Here is a 23,173-nt window from a genome sequence, read left to right as displayed (position 1 = left end):
CACACAGAGAGCCACACACAAACACACACACACACACACACACATAAACACACACACAGACACAGAGCCACACACACTGTTGTCAGGTCAGTCATAAACATGGTCACAGACAACACTAGGGTTCGATGGTCTTTAGTGAAGGTCACACAGGCTCCATATCCGTGGAAGGGAAGCTTTGGTTTCAAGACATAGGACTTCAAAGCGGGGGGCCCCAAGAATGAGCAGCCCCATCTGATGCGAGTTGCAGTTGCAAGGCAGTTGACCAGACAGTGACGCATGTCATGGGTGGGGCTACCACAAAACTACTCTAGCCTAACAGATGGTACCCGTCTGCCAGTGTGGGTTGCACTGTGGCCCATGGCTGGTAGCTAGGCAGGGCCGGTAGAGCGTTCCATTCAATGGCGCCGCTACTACCAGACTACACTAAGATAACAAGGCTGTCCACCTGAGGGCAGTTACTGTTAACATTGCAGCCCTGCTGGCTATCACTGTCCTACAGTGGACTGCCACTTGGCATCTGCCAGAACCCGGAAGGCTGGGAGGTGGGGGAGTGCAAGAGGTTTCCGGCTGGGGCTTCCTAGACAGTTCTGGGTAGTCACGCGTTTTCCATATATCTGCATTTTGGTATCTGGGACGACTGACAACCACCGGAAGGACTGGTCGAGTGATGCACAAAACAGTGGTTAGAAGACTGTTCTGGTGCGTGTGTGCACGCGCGGGTGTGTTGGCGGCGCGGCCGCTCAGATTACTGTTTGCTTCAATCTGTCAACACGTGTTGGATACGGTTATCAAGATTGGCTGCCGCCGATGGTGGTGGTGGGTGTAGTTCGATCTATGCTGCCGTGTGAGCTGCCACCAGACTAACGCGGGCCACCTCGTGCTATCTGTGGCCTGCCACCCTTCCTTGTAAACGCGACGAGGATTGATATATACGCCAGCACAGGTAGCGTCATAAATGTAGTGATGGGGGTTACAGTCAGTTTTGTTTGAGTATGTTGCGCACGCCCCATCGGGTCAATCACCATCACCCTTTGACTTTATTAGGCTGCTGATGTTTCCAGAACCAAATTATGAATAAACAACCCCCTCCTGTTTTTCAGATTACAAGCGTCCATTCATTGAAACACCCATTCAATTAAGAAGAACTTTGCGCAAAATGTTGTCTCGTTTTCTATTCAGCTGGAGTGGGCTCAGCCTTAGTGAAACATTTATGTATTGAAATAGAAAAGGTGAACGCTTTCATTGGCTCCCTATTGATCCCAATTCATTAATACTAAAGCCGAGCTGCCATTTATAAATTGTGCATGACTAATGTTTAAGCGTTACCATGAATCATTTAATGTTTGGAGGGAATCAAAGCCGCCGAGATTAAGATAAACATTGTTGCCCGTTGTTCCTGTAGTCGGTTGTGTAAAGTTGCAGGCAGCGCAGTTGTGCCCTCTGGTTCGCAGGATAGCCCCCGTGCGTCTGCTTACGGAAATGAAAGGCTCACAGATGTTATTCATATAAATCACAGGCTACAAGTGACCCTGTTTCTCACTCCTTCATTCAGGAATTCAGCATCGCTGTCAACCCTTCCGATGCACGGGTGGCTGCGCAGAACCACAACGTTGCGCCAAACCGTGACTGACAACGTTTAGCAAAACATGGATCGTACGCGCATGAAAGATGGGTTATTGGCAGTTTCGAGCAAACATCTATAAAGGATTGTGTCTACATCTTACATAATGCGGATATTGGGGCTTAATTTTTTTTTGCAACTTTGCAGGTCGATTTTTGAAGAACCAATAATTTGGGAGGCAAGGGCCTTTCTTCGTGTGGCCGTGTGCTAGACAGTTGTTAAACTATTTTGTCTTTAATTGTCTTGCTAGTGTAATACACAACAGGAAACCCACGCGTGCTCAGTTTATTAGCTAGTGTTTCGTGGATGGGCCCTAGAGAAGAGAAAATAAAATAAAACAAAAAAAATAAAGACTCATGGCACAGAGCCACACACTCACACACACACACACAGAGCCACAAACACACAGAGCCACACACACACAGAGCGTGGCGCTTACAACGTGGCACGGTTGACGCTGCACTGAAGACGTGCGTTTAAAGACACTCTTCAGATAGACCACCTGTAGATGAAGCAACCCCCACTCACCCGCACAGCGTGCTCTACCACCCCTCAGCCCCCCCTCACACACCCCCACTTCTCCTTCAGCACAGGGCATCTAAGCGCGTTGTGCAAGGGACTAATAATATATATGTTTGTCAGCTGGAAAATAATGCAGCGTGCCTAGCTCTGCCTTTTCTCGTTCCAGAATCGCAAGGCGCTTTAAGGTTTCTGAAAGGTAACATGGCGCTATAGAACATTAACAGACACAGCATTTAAACATGGCCTCTTCGACGACAAAGGGCTCCCTGGGAGCGCCTATGACGCGTTTGTCCTTTTAGAGTGTTCATGCCACTCCCACTTGCAGGGCTCTGTCGGTTCGCAAGGGCTTACGGACGGCGTTGGTTTGTCCCGCAGGGGGAACCGTAAGGGAGGGTGATCCGCAGCTGTATTGGTGAGAGCTGCGAGCCGAGACAGTGTCTACTCCCGGGACCTCAACACCGCCGCCCGCGGCGAGAGAGACAGCAGGGGCGGCGGACTTGGAGACCATGGTGAGCAAAGGATGGCCGAGAGGGTCACCTGCAGGGGTATGCTTGATCAGGAGGGTGGGAGTAGCGGTCGTATGAGGAAAGAGGAACTGTATCGCAGGGGGGGTCCCTTCAGCTTCCACTGATGCCAGTGCTTGATCCGAAGCTTCGATGGCGTTTAGCAGATGCTGGTAGCTTATACAGTGACCCGGGATTCCCTGAGGTTTCTCAGAGTAGGGGTGAGCTCGGGGCAGGCGCTACTTCTTACCTACACTGGAGATGAGAAACTGTGATTATCTCCGGAAAGCAGGTCACACCTTGCACGCACTGGAAGCGGTGGTGTCTCCGCGCCGAGCAAGCACTCGCCATGACGTTGTGTTTTCGCTGTAAGCCTCGTCCTTTTCAGACCGGGGGGCGTGTTTTTTTCTTTCTCCCCTCTGAGAGAAAGAAACAAAAAAAACACATCCCTCAATCCGAAATGGACGGGGCTTACAGTGAAAACACTACGTCAGAGAGACTTTTTCTCCAACGGCTGCCCGCCGTTTAGGAGGCCAGCCAATGGAGAAGAGGGGAGGGTTCAAGCCCCACTACTAGGAGACATAAGATCTAGCGAGCGAGACTGTGCAAGCGCAGCCTTCGCTAGCCGAGACCTAAAAACATTTATTTTATGCTGCCAACGTACCTAAAAGGAAAATGGCAATGTTTTGGATCACAGGCCCTCGTAAAATTAGGGATGGGCATTCTGACCTCATGTACCCTAATGATTTGACAAGAACTATTATGATTGGCTTGGACAAGCTTCAGACCGGACACCATCTGGAAGTCTATATCTATTTTAAGGAGCAAATCAAGACAATATTATTAATGAGGTATAACATTTACTATACAACATGGTGTAATGTATGTATGAGTAGATGGTTTTATTTATTTTCTACTAGCTGTATCTTGAGAATCAGCTACGCACTGTAGATTAGGTTGGGCTTTTTGACCAGAATGTCTTTGTTGGATTGGTACTTTGGAAATGAACAAACTAAAGTAAATAAAAAGGTGCAGTGCACAAAGTTAAAACAGTTTAAAAAATGAAAGTATTTATAAGAAAGGATGAATACTTACACCATCTCGAAGAAATCCGACAGCACCATACAGGCAAATCCATTCTTTTGGTGAAAGTGATAGATGTGCACATAGTGGTCAAGGAAAAAGTTTTATTATGCTGGTACAAGGTAACATTTCTTCCTACTAAAGGAACTGCTGCACAAGGCGAGCATTTTGCGGATGGCTATACCGTGGCAGGCACAAAAAGAATGAGAAATGCAAACTCAATGAGCCAAGTAGACTTTTAAATGTCTGAATGTTTAATTGAGAAAGCCTACTGGAATTTGCCAGAAGATGTACAATAATTGAGGAAATAGGGGCATGCAGAAAAGGCAGGGCAGGGAATAGATTTGAAAGGACAAGAATTAAAGGGCATCTTGAATTCTGAAACCACATTAAGAAGGGAGAATCAAATGGCTTCTATTGACCCACATCGTAAGACCCAATAACCAATTCCACCAATGTTTTGCTACCATGCTGGTTCTCCAGGAGCATCACTTGGCCGCATGGAACTAGAAAAAGTCAAATACAGGAGATTTGTTTGGGCAACCTGAAATTATTGCACATGGAGAATTACCTGCACAAGATTTCAAACAATGAAAATAGCAGATTGACATAAGAAAAGAAAAGCAACACCTATATGCCATACAATACAAATTGAAATCCTCAGAAGCTATAATAGGCGAATAGTGACAAGGTAGAAGAAAACTCTGAGAATCACTCCTACATAAGTCATCACAAGAAGCCAAGTGGAAAACTTAGCCAACCTTCAAGTAGGAGAACAAACTTGTGAGAAAAGAAAAAGGCAAAACTCTGCCTTATACATGGTGAATTGTAACCAAGGTGGCATAGAAAGTTGTGTTTATCATCAGAAGAGACAGGAACATAACAATTATTTTACAGCAAATCACCTTCAAAATCTATCCACACAACTGTAATTTGTTTCATTTTATGCATCCAATGTATTTTTCATTGTATTACGAATGCTATGTAAGGTGTCTAGATGGTCAACCGCGTTGTGAAAGTTCACAAGAGTAATGGATATGTGCATGTGGGGGCTGGGGTGTATCTCAAAGGCTTAAGGTTATATCATGCTTTCATATTGCAATAGTGCATGGTCCTAGAAGAACTTGTCTCACAGCATCACTAGATGAAGGGACACGGGGAGGGGGGTCGGGTCGCACTGCACAGCCCTTCCGGGAAGGGGGGGGGGGTTGGGTCGCGCAGCCCAGCCCTCCCGGGAAGGGGGGACGGGTCGGGTCACGCAGCACAGCCCTCCCGGGAAGGGGGTCGGGTCGCGCAGCACAGCCCTCCGGGGGGGGGGGGGGGGGTCAGGTCGCGCAGCACACCCTCCCGGGAAGGGGTGGAGGTCGGGTCGCGCAGCACAGCATTCCCTGGGTGGGGTGGGGGTCGGGTCAGACAGCACAGCACAGCCCTTCCGGGGTGGGGGTTGGGTTGCACAGCACAGCATTCCTGGGGAGGGGGTGGGGTGGGGTCGCACAGCACAGCATTCCGGGGGGGGGGTCGGGTCGCGCAGCACAGCCCTCCCGGGGGGGGGGGGGTCGGGTCACGCAGCACAGCCCTCCCGGGGGGGGGGGGTCGGGTCACGCAGCACAGAGGAGGGGTCGGGTCACGCAGCACAGAGGAGGGGTCAGGTCGCGCAGCACAGCCCAGCCCTCCCGGGGAGGGGGGGGGGGTCAGGTCGCGCAGCACAGCCCTCCGGGGAGTGGTGGAGGTCGGGTCGTGCAGCACAGCATTCCCTGGGTGGGGGTCGGGTTGGGTCGCACAGCACAGCAATCCTGGGGAGGAGGGGGGGGTGAGGGTGGGAGTGGGGTCGGGTCGCACAGCACAGCATTCCTGGGGGGAGGGGGGGGGGAGGGTGGGGTCGCACAGCACAGCGTTCCGGGGGGGGGGGTCGGGTCGCACAGCACACCCCTCCCGGGGGGTTGGGTCGCGCAGCACAGCACAGCCCTCCCGGGGAGGGGTGGAGATCGGGTCGCGCAGCACGGCAATCCTGGGGAGGAGGGGGGGTGGGGGTAGCACAGCACAGCATTCCGGGGGGGGGGGGTCGCGCAGCACAGCCCTCCCTGGGGGAGGGGGTCATGTCGCGCAGCACAGCACAGCAATCCTGGGGAGGAGGGGGTGGGGTGAGAGTGGGAGTGGGGTCGGGTCGCACAGCACAGCATTCCTGGGGGTGGGGGGGGTCGTGTGGGGTCGCACAGCATTCCGGGGGGGGGGGGGGTCGTGCAGCACAGCCCTCCCGGGAGGGGTGGAGGTCGGGTCGCGCAGCACAGCATTCCCTGGGTGGGGTGGGGGTCGGGTCGCGCAGCACAGCAATCCTGGGGAGGAGGGGGGGTGGGAGTGGGGTCGGGTCGCACAGCACAGCATTCCTGGGGGTGGGGGGGGGGGTCGGGTGGCGTCGCACAGCACAGCATTCCGGGGGGGGAGGGGGGGGGGGTTTGGTCGCACAGCACACCCCTCCCAGGGGGGGAGGGTGTTGTGTCGCGCAGCCCAGCCCAGCCCTCCCGGGGAGGGGGGGGATCAGGTCGCACAGCACAGCATTCCTGGGGGTGGGGGGGTCGGGTGGGGTCGCACAGCATTCCGGGGGGGGGGGGGGTCGCGCAGCACAGCCCTCCCGGGGGGGGGTGTCGCGCAGCACAGCCTTCCTCGGGGGGGGGGGGGTCGTGTCGCGCAGCACAGCCCTCCCGGGGAGGGTGGGGGGGGTCGGGTCGCGCAGCACAGCAATCCCGGGGAGAGAAGGGGGGGGTCGGGTCGCGCAGCACAGCCCTCCCGGGGAGAGAAGGGGGGGGGGATCGGGTCGCGCAGCACAGCACAGCCCTCCCGGGGAGAGGGTAGGGGGGGGGGGGGGGGGGGGGGTCGGGTCACGCAGCACAGCCCTCACGGGGAGGGGTAAGGTCACGCAACACAGCCCTCCCGGGGAGGTGGGGGGGGGGAGGGGTCGGGTCGTGCAGCACAGCCCTCCCGGGGAGGGGAGGGGGAGGGGTCAGGTCGCACAGCACAGCCCACCCGGGGAGGGGGGGGGATCTGGTCGCACAGCACAGCCCTCCCGGGGAGGGGGGGGGGGGTCGGTTCACGCAGCACAGCCCTCCCGGGAAGTGGGGGGTCGGGTCGCGCAGCACAGCCCTCCAGGGCAGGGGGGGGGTCGGGTCGCGCAGCACAGCACTCCCGGGGGAGGGGGGGGGGGTCGGGTCACGCAGCACAGCCCTCCCGGGGAGGGGGAGGGTGGGGGGGGTCGGGTCGCGCAGCACAGCAATCCAGGGGAGAGATGGGGGGGTCGGGTCGCGCAGCACAGCCCTCCCGGGGAGGAGGGGGGGGGGGGGAATCGGGTCGCGCAGCACAGCCCTCACGGGGAGGGGTAAGGTCACGCAACACAGCCCTCCCGGGGAGGTGAGGGGGGGGGGAGGGGTCGGGTCGTGCAGCCCAGCCTCCGGGGAGGGGGGGGAGGGGTCAGGTCGCACAGCACAGCCCACCCGGGGAGGGGGGGGGGGGGATCTGGTCGCACAGCACAGCCCTCCCGGGGAGGGGGGGGGGGGGGGGTCGGTTCACGCAGCACAGCCCTCCCGGGAAGTGGGGGGTCGGGTCGCGCAGCACAGCCCTCCAGGGCAGGGGGGGTCGGGTCGCGCAGCACAGCACTCCCGGGGGAGGGGGGGGGGGGTCAGGTCACGCAGCACAGCCCTCCCGGGGAGGGGGAGGGTGGGGGGGGTCGGGTCGCGCAGCACAGCAATCCAGGGGAGAGATGGGGGGGGTCGGGTCGCGCAGCACAGCCCTCCGGGAGAGGGGGGGGGGGGGGAATCGGGTCGCGCAGCACAGCCCTCCAGGGAGAGGGAGGGGGGGAAATCGGGTCACGCAGCACAGCCCTCCTGGGGAGACGGGGGGGGGGGATCAGGTTGCGCAACACAGCCCTCCGGGGAGGTGGGGGAGGTCGGGGTCGGGTCGCGCAGCACAGCACTCCCGGGGGGGGGGTCGGGTCACGCAGCACAGCCCTCCAGGGGAGGGGGAGGGTGGGGGGGGGGGTCGGGTCGCGCAGCACAGCAATCCCGGGGAGAGAAGGGGGGGGTCGGGTCGCGCAGCACAGCCCCTCCCGGGAGAGGGGGGGGGGGGATCGGGTCGCGCAGCACAGCCCTCCCGGGGAGAGGGGGGGGGGGGGGATCGGGTCGCGCAGCACAGCCCTCCCGGGAGAGGGGGGGGGGGAATCGGGTCGCGCAGCACAGCCCTCCCGGAAGAGGGGGGGAAATCGGGTCGCGCAGCACAGCCCTCCCGGGGAGACGGTGGGGGGGGGGGGAAATCGGGTCGCGCAGCACAGCCCTCCCGGGGAGATGGGGGGGGGGGGGGGGATCGGGTCGCGCAAGACAGCCCTCCCGGGGAGACGGGGGGGGGAATCGGGTCGCGCAACACAGCCCTCCCGGGGGGGGGTCGGGTCACGCAGCACAGCCCTCCCGGGGAGGGGGAGGGTGGGGGGGGGGGGGGGGTCGGGTCGCGCAGCACAGCAATCCCGGGGAGAGAAGGGGGGGGTCGGGTCGCGCAGCACAGCCCTCCCGGGGAGAGGGGGGGGGGGGATCGGGTCGCGCAGCACAGCCCTCCCGGGAGAGGGGGGGGGGATCGGGTCGCGCAGCACAGCCCTCCCGGGGAGAGGGGGGGGGGAAAATCGGGTCGCCGGGAAGAGGGGGGGGAAATCGGGGCCCTCCCGGGGAGACGGTGGGGGGGGGGGAAATCGGGTCGCGCAGCACAGCCCTCCCGGGGAGATGGGGGGGGGATCGGGTCGCGCAAGACAGCCCTCCCGGGGAGACGGGGGGGGGAAATCGGGTCGCGCAACACAGCCCTCCCGGGGGGGTGGGGGAGGTCGGGTCGCGCAACACAGCCCTCCCGGGGAGAGGAGGGGGGTCAGGTCGCGCAACACAGCCCTCCTGGGGAGAGGGGGGGGCGGGTCGCGCAACACAGCCCTCCGGAGGAGGGGGGGGTCGGGTCGCGCAACACAGCCCTCCGGGGGGGGGGGGGGTCGGGTCACGCAACACAGCCCTCCCGGGGAGGGGGGGGGTCGGGTCACGCAGCACAGCCCTCCCGGGGAGAGGGGGGGGGGTCGGGTCACGCAGCACAGCCCTCCGGGGGGGGGGGGTCGGATCGCGCAGCACAGCGCTCCCGGGGGGGGGGGGGGGGGGGGTCGGGTCGCGCAGCACAGCCCTCCCAGGGGGGGGGGGGGGGGTCAGGTTGCACAGCCCTCCCCGGGAGGGGGGGGGTCGGTAGCACAGCCCTTCCTCTCTCTACACCCCTTCCTCTACACCCCCCTCTCTCTCTACACACCTCTCTCTCTCTCTACACACATCTCTCTCTACACACCCCTCTCTCACTCTACACACCCCTCTCTCTCTCTACACACCCCTCTCTCTCTCTACACACCCCTCTCTCTCTCTCTCTACACACCCCTCTCTCTACACACCCCTCTCTCTCTCTACACACCCCTCTCTCTCTCTACACCCATCTCTCTACACCATCTCTCTACACCCCTCTCTCTACACCCCTCTCTCTCTATACCCCTCCGTCTCTCTACACCCCCTCTCTCTCTCTACACCCCCTCTCTCTCTCTACACTCTATCTCGCTCTCTCTACACCCCTCTCTCTCAACAACCCCCTCTCTCTCTCTACAATCCCCTCTCTCTCCACAACCCCCTGCTCTCTCTACACCCCCCTCTCTGTCTACACCCCCCTCTCTCTCTACACCCTCCGCTCTCTCTAGACCCCTCGCTCTCTACACCCCTCTCTCCCTCTCTACACCTCTCTCTACACCCCTCTCCCTCTCTACACCTCTCTCTACACCCCTCTCCCTCTCTACACCTCTCTCTACACCCCTCTCCCTCTCTACACCTCTCTCTACACCCCTCTCCCTCTCTACACCCCTCTCCACAGCCCTCCCTCTCTCTACACCCCTCTCTCTCTACACCCCTCTCTCTCTACACCCCCTCTCTCTCTACACCCCTTCTTTCTCTCTCTCTCTCTACACCCCCTCTCTCTCACTACACCCCTCTCTCTCACTACACCCCTCTCTCCCTCTCTACACCCCTCTCTCTCTCTCTACACCCCTCTCTCTCTCTCTCTACACCCCTCTCTCTCTCTCTCTCTACACCCCCTCTCTGTCTCTCTCTCTACACCCCCTCTCTCTCTCTCTACACCCCCTCTCTCTCTCTCTCTACACCCCCTCTCTCTCTCTCTACACCCCCTCTCTCTACACCCCCTCTCTCTACACCCCCTCTCTCTCTACACCCCTCTCTCTCTACACCCCCTCTCTCTCAACACCCCTCTCTCTCTACACCCCTCTCTCTCTACACCCCTCTCTCTCTACACCCCTCTCTCTCTCTCTCTACACCCCTCTCTCTCTCTCTCTACACCCCTTGCTCTCTACACCCCTCTCTCTCTCTCTCTACACCCCTTGCTCTCTACACCCCTCTCTCTCTCTCTCTCTACACCCCTTGCTCTCTACACCCCACGCTCTCTACACCCCACGCTCTCTACACCCCTTGCTCTCTACACCCCACGCTCTCTACACCCCACGCTCTCTCAATCTACAACCCCCTCTCTGTCTCTCTCTCTACACCCCTCTCTCTCTCTACACCCCTCTCTCTCTCTCTACACCCCTCTCTCTCTCTACACCCCTCTCTCTCTCTCTCTCTCTCTCCACACACTTTGCTCTCTCTCCACACACCTCGCTCTCTCTCTCTACACCCCTCTCTCTACACCCCTCACTCTATCGCCCTCACTCTCTCTCTCTACACCCCTCTCTCTCTACACCCCTCTCTCTCTACACCCCTCTCTCTCTACACCCCTCTCTTTCCACACCCCTCGCTCTCCAAACCCCTCGCTCTCCACCCCTCACTCTCTCTATTGCCCTCACTCTCTCTCTCTCCTTCTATCTATCGCCCTCACTCCCTCTCTCGCTCTACAAACTCTCCCTCTCTCTCTACACCCCTCTCTCTATCTCTACACCCCTCTCTCTCTCTACACCCCTCTCTCTACACCCCTCTCTCTCTCTATCTACACCCCTCTCTCTCTCTACACCACTATCCCTCTCTTCACCCCTCTCTCTTCACCCCTCTCTCTCTCTCCACCCCTCTCTCTCTCTCCAAACCCCTCATTCTCTACACCCCTCACTCTCTCCATCGCCCTCACTCTCTCTCTCCATCGCCCTCACTCTCTCTCTCCATCGCCCTCACTCTCTCTCTCCATCGCCCTCACTCTCTCTCTCCATCGCCCTCACTCTCTCTCTCCATCGCCCTCACTCTCTCTCTCCATCGCCCTCACTCTCTCTCTCCATCGCCCTCACTCTCTCTCCCCATCTCCCTCACTCTCTCTCTCCCCATCGCCATCGCCCTCACTCTCTCGCTCCCCATCGCCATCGCCCTCACTCTCTCGCTCCCCATCGCCATCGCCCTCACTCTCTCGCTCCCCATCGCCATCGCCCTCACTCTCTCGCTCCCCATCGCCATCGCCCTCACTCTCTCTCTCCCCATCGCCCTCACTCACTCTCTCCATCGCCCTCACTCACTCTCTCCATCGCCCTCACTCACTCTCTCCATCGCCCTCACTCACTCTCTCCATCGCCCTCACTCACTCTCTCCATCGCCCTCACTCACTCTCTCCATCGCCCTCACTCACTCTCTCCATCGCCCTCACTCACTCTCTCCATCGCCCTCACTCACTCTCTCCATCGCCCTCACTCACTCTCTCCATCGCCCTCACTCACTCTCTCCATCGCCCTCACTCACTCTCTCCATCGCCCTCACTCACTCTCTCCATCGCCCTCACTCACTCTCTCCATCGCCCTCACTCTCTCCATCGCCCTCACTCTCTCCATCGCCCTCACTCTCTCCATCGCCCTCACTCTCTCCATCGCCCTCACTCTCTCCATCGCCCTCACTCTCTCCATCGCCCTCACTCTCTCCATCGCCCTCACTCTCTCCATCGCCCTCACTCTCTCCATCGCCCTCACTCTCTCCATCGCCCTCACTCTCACCATCGCCCTCACTCTCTCCATCGCCCTCACTCTCTCCATCGCCCTCACTCTCTCCATCGCCCTCACTCTCTCCATCGCCCTCACTCTCTCCATCGCCCTCACTCTCTCCATCGCCCTCACTCTCTCCATCGCCCTCCCTCGATCTATCGAATCACCACAGCATCACTCAGCACCACAACAACATCACTATGCGCTACCACAGCATCACTGAACGCCACAGCATCACTCGTCGCCACCACATCACTCAGCGCCACCACAGCATCAATCTGTGCAACCATTCAACAAGAACTGGTTCAAATATGTTCTCTCAATGTTTAAAGCTTTATAACAAAAGTCACAAAAAGATGTTAATATTTCACTTCTGTTCTTGGATTTTTGCCACAATAAAATACACTGAACTTAATCTTCCCAAAAGTTATTTACAAAAGTTTAAGCTATTGCCATTATAAATTACAATAACTTTTATTTACGTATTAATTATTAAAAAAAATAAAAGCCATTGTTATTTGTAATATCAATACATCTAAGTCACGTAAATACAACACATATTGCATTACAAATGCTCTAGGTGTCACATTTGCGAAAGTTAAAACTATTGGCATTGTTAATGACAAAGCTATTAATTTAGCTATTTTCAAAACCAACACAAATACAAAATTTGTCATTTACAATACCAATAGTTCAAACTTTCCTAATGTGAGACCTAATGCGAGACCTATTGCATTGCAAATGCTTGTTTAAAGTGGGAGAGCACTGTCAAAGATCTGAGCTGCCGGTAGTTTATTCCAAATGTGTGCTCTCGGAGTGGGGTGAGGCATCACAGCACTGAGTAAGGGGGGGCACGCATCACAGCATCGGGGGGGGGGGGCAAGCATCACACAGCACCGAGGGGGGCACGCATCACAGCACCGAGGGGGCATGCATCACAGCAATGGGGAGGGGGCACTCGTCACAGCACCGGGGAGGGGGCGCGCATCATATCACCAGGGAGGGGGCGCGCATCATAGCACCAGGGAGGGGGCGCGCATCACAGCACCGGGGAGAGGGCTGCGCATCACAGCACCAGTGAGGGGGTGCGCATGAAAGCACCAGGGAGGGGGTGCGCATAATGGCACCAGGAGGCGGAGCATATTTCAGCACTGGGAAGGAGGTGCACATGACCTCAAGGACTGAGTGGCATGGCTCACTGGAGATCCAAATATACCAGCTCACAAGCAGCACTAAAGGAACAACATACATGCACAATACTTTGAAGGTGTGGGTTGGATTATATAAAGTACTATGAGAGGCTGGTGGGCAGAATTTGACTGTATAACAAAGAGCACTAGAGGGACTGGATAAGGCACAGCTACAGGGTCACTGATCATAACATTATGAGAAATATCATCCACAGGCCCCTGTATCTTATACCAGAAGCATGTAGGATGGAGCATGGCACTGCAGACTCGAGATCCATAACGAGGACAGCTTTTGGGGTTCATTACCTTGATGTGGTAATGTTATGCCCCACCAACACAACCCACATCATTGATACCTACCAAAAGCCTGCCTTCATTAACAGAAGTTTAACACAAAAGGATATCTTGGTGAAGAAATTATCCAAATTCTTAATATGGTGCCAAGAATCTGTTAACACAATGAGAAAAGAAATTATTGAAGGAAAAACAGCTGGAGAATTCACAAATATGAAAACATGACATTAAGGCTCAAAGTTATTTAAAAAATATTCTGTGTCTTCTACATCAAATGCCATGAAATTTTTATTTTCACTTGCTAGCCCGGATCTGTGTTTTTTTATCGCAACCTTTATTCTGAAATCTGTTGCTGCAAGAAAAAGTATGGTTTTTTAGCTACTATTCTTTTCTATTGGTTGACATTTGTGTGCTCTGAAACCAAACCATGATGATATGTACTTTCCTTGTGTAATGTTATATGTCTGATTTTATCTGTGTACTTTTATGACTTTTTTTTTAAACTGTCGAATAAAGTTTATAAACGAAAAAACGACATCCCAGGCAGATGAACAAGGACATAGATGGAGAAACATGGGTCAAGTACTAAGTGTTCAACAAAGCCTAACTATCACAATGAAAATGTTTAAGAGTAAAATAAGTTTGCAAAGGGGCATGAGTCATCCTCCAAATGTGCAACTGAGGTGCAACTCTGAAAAAAAAGGATTTCATTTAAATATTCTTTGCTCTTTCTTGAGCAGCTAGCACTAAATGCAAAACGTTCAACAAGTTTGATATTTTCAACAACCAACCAACACATGCTGCTGCCATCAATCCTTCTAGAAGAACGATTTAAAGAAGTATTACATTATTGACGTTCCCAAGAACATTACCTTTCAAACCCTCAGGCACATGCACCAGCAGATCCTCCTCCCCAGGAGGAGAGTCCTCCTCAAAGTCTTCCAACCGCTGGTACTCACGATCCTCATCTCGGCCAGCCATCTTTGAAGTTAGTGTCACCTGGTCATTTCCCAGTCAGTCCTGGAAGAGGTAGAAGACTAAATTAGTGCATGGCCTGAGTCGTACCATACTAGCAATACATACAACCCACCTAACCACATCATGTGCAAGTTTTCTTGCACACATGCCTATGCGCATGCACTTCTCACCCAAAGCCGTTCTCTGATGATAGAAAGTCTTCCAGAAAGATCTAAACTAAATTATTAAAAATGTTAATCTATTGACACATGGCAGAAGATTTTCTTTAATCATCTACCCCTAAATCAAAGCCAAAGCCCCAGTCTAAATGTACCCGTCTTAAAGTCCATTTGTGAGTCAGGTGAATAAAAAGTTGAATAACACTTACACATAATGGAATCCAAAATAGAAACAGGAAGAGAAAATGGATCGAAGATGTAACAACACAGAGAGATGGAAGATTCAGCCCGTTATATACCGATGGACAGGAAGTGATGCGATAGGAAATGAATAGACACGGTCTTAGCTAGGGGAGAAGCAGTGAAAAAGATAGGAAAGGTGCCATCTTAGAATGGTTTAACAAATCCCTTTCTTAAGCCTTCTGGGAGTAAGACTGTAGAATCATGGGAAAAAGACAGGCAAGAATATGATCCCTATGCAGGAGAATGGATATCAGAATGTTCATTATATGTGCTTCCCAGGCCTGAGCTGAGAATACTGGGCTAAAACTAGGTGCATTTCAGGTCACAGTCCCAAAACTCTAACTGCAACATGCCACGGAAATTGCAGGCACAGAAACGGGCCATCACACAGATTCGCAGTGTGCTTAAAAGGGGGAAGACGCTGCGGGCTGAACCGCAATCTGCCAAGGTAGGGATGAGAGCGTCGCATTGCGTATCCTTGATGCTCTAACTGCAATAGCGACCCACCACGGGAAAGCGTGCCATCCCAAAGAGGAGAGGTGTGGAGCCGTAGGCTGAGCCATGAACCGCGGCGGTGAGGATGAAGACGCTGCGGGTTGCACAGCGGTCAGAGGTGTAACAAACAAGGTCATATGAAATCATTGTGTTTTGACTGTCTTGCTAAAAAAAAGAAACTAATTCCAGGATTGGATGTAATGTTATGTTCTGCTTTGTATTGTGGTATTAGTCAGAACACTACACAAAAACCTTTCCCCTCCTTGTACAGTACTTTTTAAATTGCTCATTTGAGCACCCGCTCTGGTACCATTTGCTCTAGTAGATTTATGAGGCAATTTTGTACATTTATTGTTTTGATTTAACTGTATGCGGCTTGTTCGCCAGTTTTATACAGCAACTAGCTTGCGCGTTGCTGCGATCTCAGAAGAAAGGAAATTTAAGGAAACTTGTTATGATACCATTTAATTTACATTGTGTCATTTTTATTGAAACATATTCATTTTAATATGGAAAACATTTTAAAGTGTTGTTTTAATTCTGTTTATTTATTCGAGTGCTTGTGGATACACAGTATTTTTAGTTTTTCCGTCTGGTGCGTACACGAATAAATCAGAAGGTTTTCCAACGCGTGAGCCGGCCACATACAGTTGTCCATGTGAAAAGAACGGATTCTCCAAATCTAGTCCACACACTTGCAGCAATTGTCCTTGTGCTTTGTTGATGGTCATTGCAAAAGCACGTCGCACCGGAAACAGTAAACGTTCAGTATTGGAAAGATTATGAGGGCCCAGGGAGGCCGGGGGGCCGATATTTAACAAATTATTCTTCTTTTTTTTTTGCCAGAAACCTTCGCGGGAGTGTACTCAACAACTTCCCAAAGTTTCATGCCGATCGGATGAATGGTGTAGTAATGCATAAAGGACAAACAGACATACTTTCGTTTTTATATATATAGATAATGCCTTATTTTATTTAACATCCACTTGTCTGAGGTAATAGACTGCCATTTGCTTTGGAAGTCAACCAGGGTGACCTCAGGTGATGCCAAGCAATGTGGGGCAAAGGACAGTCATTTGTGTCACGTTTGCGGCTATTGCCGTTCCCCGCTAAACACATACAGAAAATCGGGATACTCACTTGCGGGCAGAAGTCGAGTCCCAGTCCAGTCTTTTGCTGCTGACGTTTCCTGCCCGAAGTATTTCCGGGGGAAACGCTTAAACATCGCGTTTCCCGCCGGCTCTGTGCTTCCGATTCCTTCCTGCATTCTGAATACGCGACTTGTCTAACGGAGCCCGGGAAACGTTTTATAGAAAGCTGCAGACCCTCGCCGCGCAGGAGCGCTATTTGGTTTTCTTGTCTTCCCCGCGCTGGAGCGCTGTTCTGGGTATTAAAATACTATAGTCTTTTAACCCTCGCAGTGCAGGAGCGCTTCTTTGTTTTCTTTACCTTTTTACGCGCAGGAGCGCTAGGTTGGTTTCTTTGGTTTACACCGCGCTGGAGCGCTATTCAGGATAGTTCTATTTCTGTGGTCTTTAACCCTTGCCGAGCAGGAGCGCTGTACTGGGGTTAAGGTACACCGCGCAGGAGCGCTGCATTTGGTTTTCCTTACTGTTGTGTTTTACCTCACCGCGCAGGAGCGCAGCATTGGGGTACAGTTTCTCAGAGCAGGAGCGTTATTCTTGATTTACTTTCCCCACCCAGGAATGCCACATTTTGTTGTACCTAACACTTGATTGTGCAATATCGTGCAGGAGCGCTTTACTTGGTTTTCCCTTTGGAGCAGCAATGGTTTCTTGGTACAGAGGTCTACAGAAGCACTGGTGAGTTCCTTAAGGCATATCCTTTCTGTATGTGTTTAAGGGTCTGTTCTGGAAGCGGGAGGTGTGGTCTTTTCCTAACCAGGTCTTTTCTTGTCTCCCCAGTTGGCACCAAGATCCTACCCAAGCTCCACACACACCAAGCCTCTACGTTCCTTTCTGGTTCCCTTCCCTGCTTCCATCTCATCCCTGCTGGATACTACAGTCCACACGGGTCAGGTGGGTACAGAGGCGGTGGCTCTTGTCGTCTCTGCGGAATTGCTTCACAAGCAGAGGTAAGTCTTGTGGGGCACCCGACAATTTGCTTGTGGAATGTTGAAGTTTGTCCTCTTCCACAACTGCTTGCAGGAAATTACCACTTTGGTGGCACTGAATGTTGCACCTGTGATGTTGCTTGGAGCCTATCTGTGATGTGGTGTGATGCACACTATCCATGGGACAAAGACTGTCCACCATGTCCTCTGTGTCGGACAAGAAACCCATTTAAGAAATTCCATCTGTTTTGGAATACCCCCATTTGAAAAGACAGGGGATACTTAAACAAGGGAACAGCCTTAATACAAAATGATTGTTTCAAGCTTTAGACAATCTTCAGACTGTCTTAAGCCACAAATTGATGTAATAGAGGATAATTAATGCTTCCAACTGAGTCTAGTGTGGGAAATCAGGCAGTTCATTCCAGAACCACATTACAAGCCCGTAGTACCTTTGTTCTGTCAAGGTTTAATCGGGAAACTCTTTTCACTCGCATACCAAAAGTGCACCCATGAGTCTAGTTGTAGCTCATTTTGTCACTAGAAGACAAAAATAAACAACTACGTCATCCCGGTCTCACTACACTACAATGGTTCACCTTTTTAACACCTTCGCTGCTATTGATATTTTCCTCCTGTGCTGATATTTCATCATTGCCATTGTTTCATGACGAGCTCAGCTCGTCATCAGCACAGCTCCACTGTGCCTCATGACGAGCTGAGCTCGTCATGAGCATCGAAGGGGTTAAGTTGGATCTTTTATGGGCCTGTTTGCATCACTTCCTTACATTCAGCCAGTAGTCAGACTAGCAAAGAAAAGCCCATACAGTTCCAAAATCCTTTTCAGGCAGTGTGACCAGAATTTGGAACCCTTGCCACCACTATGCACCACTGCTTTTCCTGCAATATTTAAGTAGGATTTCAACATTATGCTTGTTTTCTTGACTGCCTGTCACCTAATGAATATCCAAATTCTACAACTACTATTTGGAAAAAAGAAAGATTTTGACATTTTGTGATCTGATTCAGACAAATAGTGATGTTTTTTAAATCCTGAAAATCGATTTACTCCAGAAGTGTTGAGTAGACTAGATTACTTCTTGCCTTTAAACAGTCAGGCATTTGATCAAGAGGCTCCTTCTGACCAACAGGAAAAAATAGGCTATAAGCCAGCTATCCAAAATACACCTTGGTTTTCCTGTACATTTATATGGGCATGCGTGGCCTTTAACTGTACCTGTTCTTTTAATAATAAGGATAGTTTCTGAAAGGTTATAGTCAATAAGCAATTGACATTATATCTTAGTTTAGTTGACAGTATACAGATAATTCTTAAGTAAACAAATCAGATCTGAGATTTGTTTTTTTCAAAAAAGGGTTCAAATCTTGCTTGATCAAACAGGTGTTTTTTCCTTCTACATCATCTTCTCATCGACCTGGTTTCATCATTAATTGTTTCTCCTTTACAGTCATACTAGCACGTTCCGATGTTGTCCGGGGAATAAAGAGAATGTGTGCAATGGTGTTTATTTGTTATTAAAAATTATATAATGAAGTAGAGGCGTTGTTCAACAATGATATTGCACGTCGACTTTTACCTTTGTACTTGTTGAGTCCTTTGGTCTGTCCGCTTGTGCAGCAGTGAGTGGCAGGAACCGGCCGAGTGATAAGTGCCTAAACGCCGACTGCGTTGTCCGAGAATGAAAAAGATTTACCCGAAGGATGGGAAACGTTACCCAACGCTACCCCCCACCCCCCCCTCCGCGCTTTACAATGAAGAACGCGTCTTACAATACACACGCCCACACACAACAACACTGAAGGGCACACAGACGTCACGACATGCACGAACACTAATCTCATCACAGTGAGATTAATGTTAGTGCACGTCGCGAGGTGTGCGTGCTGTTCAGAGTTGTTGTGTGTGGGCGTGTGCATTGTGGTCTCTGAACACACCCCCACCCACACGCCCACCTAAATCTTTTTTACCCGGAGAACGTTCTGAGGCTGCATGCGTCTCTCAACGCACACAGCCACCCACACGCCCGACACGCCAACGCCTATGCCCACAAGGGACTACTTTACCCCTAATGTTGTTTTGACCTTTGTAATGTATATGGTGGCTTGATGTATAGCCTATGTCCATCTCCTGAAACTCCCCTTTACAACACTGTATTGGGTGTTCTGATTGGTGCTGTACTTCTGGAGTTTACCCGCCTCAAAGGTTCCCAGCTCTCTCTTTATAATAGTAGTATAGATATATACTATTTCCATTAGTATTAATGTAAACAAAAGTCAGTGCAATGGCCATTTGAAAATGATAAACATGAAGAATACTGAATGGCATGGGCATTGTCACAATGGCTTAGGCACTGCCACAATGGATACAACAGTAAGCATATAGGAGAACCATAGAGAATGTAGAACATCTAGTCCAAGGTGTTCCAACTAGAGGCCTCATTTCTTCCTATATTTAGGATGGCATCCCCTTGTCTGGTAAATTGTTTTCTCAATGCAAATGCAATTATAAGTATCCCTTAACTACTCAAACGGTGGTGAAATTTCAGTTCCCCAGTGGCAAGCAATCTCTCTTGACCAGGTTTCAACTCAGACCCAAAAGGGACTGTGCACTACTTCTGCCCTCTCATTGTTCAATAAAGCCTATAAACCCCAATTTTGGGGATAGATCAATGGGAAGTTACAGCACATTGGTGAGGGTTATTCCAATCTCTTACCAATAGCTTGGAACCACCTGATAGCTCCAAATCATATGTAGGCAGTCACCCTTAGCTGCCCCACATCTTGGGCAGGCCAGGGGGTAGGTTTTGTCCATTTTCCACAATCTTGATGGGGGGAGATAAAGCTTATTTTCTTGAATGTCCTTATCCTCACTTATATAATCCATGTCTCTTAAGACCATAGCTTATTCTCTTAGACAAATCCTTATACTCGCTCATTGGTGCATCTCACCTCTTCTTCACTGCCTTTTTAAATTTTTTTAACCCACTTCCAGAGGGGATCCATTGTATATTGACTTTTCAGGTACCCGCTTTATTTACTCCTCCCTAATGTCCATTAGGACTATATCACGTTACAACGCGTGCTTTTACAATGCTGTAGTTTACAACGCGGTCGTTACAATGACCGCGTTGTTACTACACATGTCATTACATCACAATTTGTTTCAACGACTTGCTCTAGGGGGCGCGCTGGACTTAGGAATAGGGCTAGGAATTATTATTCCTACTCCAGTTTGCGCAATAGCAGGGAAAGTGTTGGATTTAAAATCCAACACATTCCATGGTGTTGCACGCCCCTGCTAGAGCAAGTCATTGAAACGACTTGCGTTGTAATGATATGCTTGTTAACAATGTGGTCGTTTTAACCAGCACGTTGTAAAGTACAGCGTTGTGCCATTGCATGGTTAACGTTGTTTCCCGTCCATTTTCTGTCTGGATTTCCTAGTTATTGTAATGTGCAAGTATAAATGTGTCAGCATGGATCACATGTTTATATGCATTGATTTTGTTTTACATTTCTGCTATAAATCAGTATAAAGTGCTTAATGCCCTTGGCAATAACTCCTATGTACACCAGAGCAGTCACAGAGGAAGGGTAGTTCCAAACAACACACCCAACGGCCTGAAATGGATGAATTAGCAAGTGAGATCAAATTCTTACAGTCTACAAATGGTAGCAATAAAGGGCTTGGATGGATCATTAGCTCCTAAATTAAAACAATTTAAGCTGTACTTCGCTGGGGACAAAAGACTTCCTTAATGGGGTGGGTAATCTGGCATAAATGTAAATGTTGTAGTACTTTTATAGCGCCCGAATAACCCCACATGGAGTCTCTCCGGCCCTTGTACGCATACCACTGTGGAACCCTTCCTGGCTTTATCCCTGTGAGGCGCCCACTCCTGGGCACCCCCAAGGTGCAGCCAGGCATCCTAGTGCTGTTGGGGCCGTTGTGGAGATTAAGCAAGCTATTGCCCAGAGTTGCAGAGTGGGACCCATGATTAGAATAGGCACCGAGGCGAGAATTATCAGGTCGAAGGAAATTGAGCCCAAGACCGGCAGAGGCGGAAATTGAACCCTGGTCCCGGGCCAGACCTCTGCATCAGGGTCTGCCACTCTAACCATTGAGCCACACTTCTCCACATTAAGATTGCTATAAGCACTAGTGTATAGAAAAGTGATGGTGCGCCCATCCAAGCACACTGTTCACATAAGCGCTCTATTTGAAGTGATTTAGAGATAAACGGCTAACACCAAAAACTTGTCAACAGTCAGACGCAAGAAGGTATAAGTACGTGAGAAAAGAATGGAGGATACGGTAATGAATTGTGTAATGGTATGGGAATTTTAAAAGAACTGATGATCAAGACAATTAAAGTAATAAAAACACTGTCTGAAGAGAATTATACAGCAAATAACAACCAAAGCGTTGAGTCAGTCACGAAGTTGCTCCCCTGAAGCAAATAACCACCATAAGGAGAGTTTCACAATCTTGTCAGACAATCCTATAACAGACAAGAATAAGTCTATAGGAGTGGCGAACCAAAACTCAGTAACTTGTGCCTTTGTTTCAAAGATGACTTTCACGGGTGATTCAGCATGCCACATACAACAGCTCAAATGCCCAAAACAACTACCCTAAAGAGCCCACTGTAGATGCTTTAGGCAATGTAGTTGACCAATTAGACAAAAACGTCTTCTCATAAGGTGTGTTGGTATGTGGCCCCTGGTTGTCAGTCGGGTCATACAAATCTTCAAATTCACTGAAAAATAAAGTCATATACTGGATATGAAATTTAAGAGTGTGTGCTGACTTCCAACATATCTTTGCTTTTTTAATGTCTGTACACTGGGTGGTGGGATTCGGTGACTGTACTTCTCGATTATTGAAATTTGGTGCAATTTGGCTGGTGCTTTCCTTCTGTAAAATGAATAAAATTTGTGCTGACAGACATTGTCCACACAAGTTCCAAATTGCCACGCACTTGAAAGGCGATCTGGTTAAGATACAGTTGGCAAACACCAACCTTGCCCTAAAACTGATAGATGTAGAAAGTAGAAAATATTTTCTCTTAAATATCTACAGTAGACCCTACCAGTAGAAACAACCACCTTACCTATTTTGAAGCAGGTCACCATTGAAAGAGATGAGCGGTGATTGTTATTGTCCATTAGAGATTCACATCCTCTAGAAAATAAAATTCAAATGTGGGATGCACTTCTAGGTATTTCTTCAAAGTAGGTCAGAAGGTTTAAACCATCAGTAGTTTTAACACAACTGAAAGACAATAAGATACCTACAGGCTTGAGGTAACTAAACAGCGGAATCTTTCCAAACACTCCAGCAAAACAAGAGTTTGTTGCTGGCGATAAACAATCAAATAAAATGATATTTTTTTTTACATTTTTAAGACCGGGCCTTTATTATACATTTTTTGGTGATACCATGTTAAAAAAGTGATCATATCTCTTTGGCGGTAGGACTTACATCTCTTGAACAGAAGTAGTCAGTTATGTGAAGTCAGATGGGTTCAAGTGATGTTTTGCCATCTGCTAACAACAAAAGTGGAATAATAATGTAGGAAAGCAATAGATCTGCCCATTTTACAAATGATTATGCACAATTTAGTTACATTAGGCAGCGTGGGTCCTAGAGTTCAAGTGAATGTGGTACAATTTGTAACATTAAGAGGGTTAGCACTATCCAAACCAGTGAGAGTAATTCAAACATATAAGGTGTCAAATGGATTGTTTGATGTACAATGTAAAACGGCTAAGGATTTATTCAATGCAATCAATCAATCATTTACCCATTTACACAGAAAGAAACTCAGTTAGAATAATCCAAGAAAAGACAAGCCTATAAAAAATAAGCATTTACAATGCAATAGGTCTCGCATTATTAAAGTTTGAGCTATTGGCATTGTAAATGACAATGCCTTTAATCATCACAAGCTTTATTTCGACACAAGAGTCATAAAAGCAACAC

General features: G+C 50.9%; 1 protein-coding gene across 2 annotated transcripts in view; it reads right to left on the bottom strand.

Annotated features, from left to right (window-relative positions):
• The window catches only part of ATG9B (autophagy related 9B), a 336,653-nt gene that overhangs the window by 239,962 nt on the left and 73,518 nt on the right, over positions 1 to 23,173 (bottom strand). For both annotated transcript variants that reach the window (XM_086940924.1, XM_086940925.1), the window contains exons 2-4: positions 14,091 to 14,238; positions 13,329 to 13,372; positions 3,742 to 3,806 (exon numbers count right to left, since the gene is read on the bottom strand). In XM_086940924.1, the coding sequence (XP_086797050.1) occupies positions 3,742 to 3,806; positions 13,329 to 13,372; positions 14,091 to 14,199 (218 nt within the window). In that variant the 5' untranslated portion in view covers positions 14,200 to 14,238. The remainder of the gene's footprint in view (positions 1 to 3,741; positions 3,807 to 13,328; positions 13,373 to 14,090; positions 14,239 to 23,173) is intronic.

Source organism: Lissotriton vulgaris, chromosome 10, assembly GCF_964263255.1.
Source record: "Lissotriton vulgaris chromosome 10, aLisVul1.2, whole genome shotgun sequence".
Taxonomy (NCBI): Eukaryota; Metazoa; Chordata; class Amphibia; order Caudata; family Salamandridae; genus Lissotriton; species Lissotriton vulgaris.
This window is presented reverse-complemented; position numbering and strand designations above follow the sequence as displayed.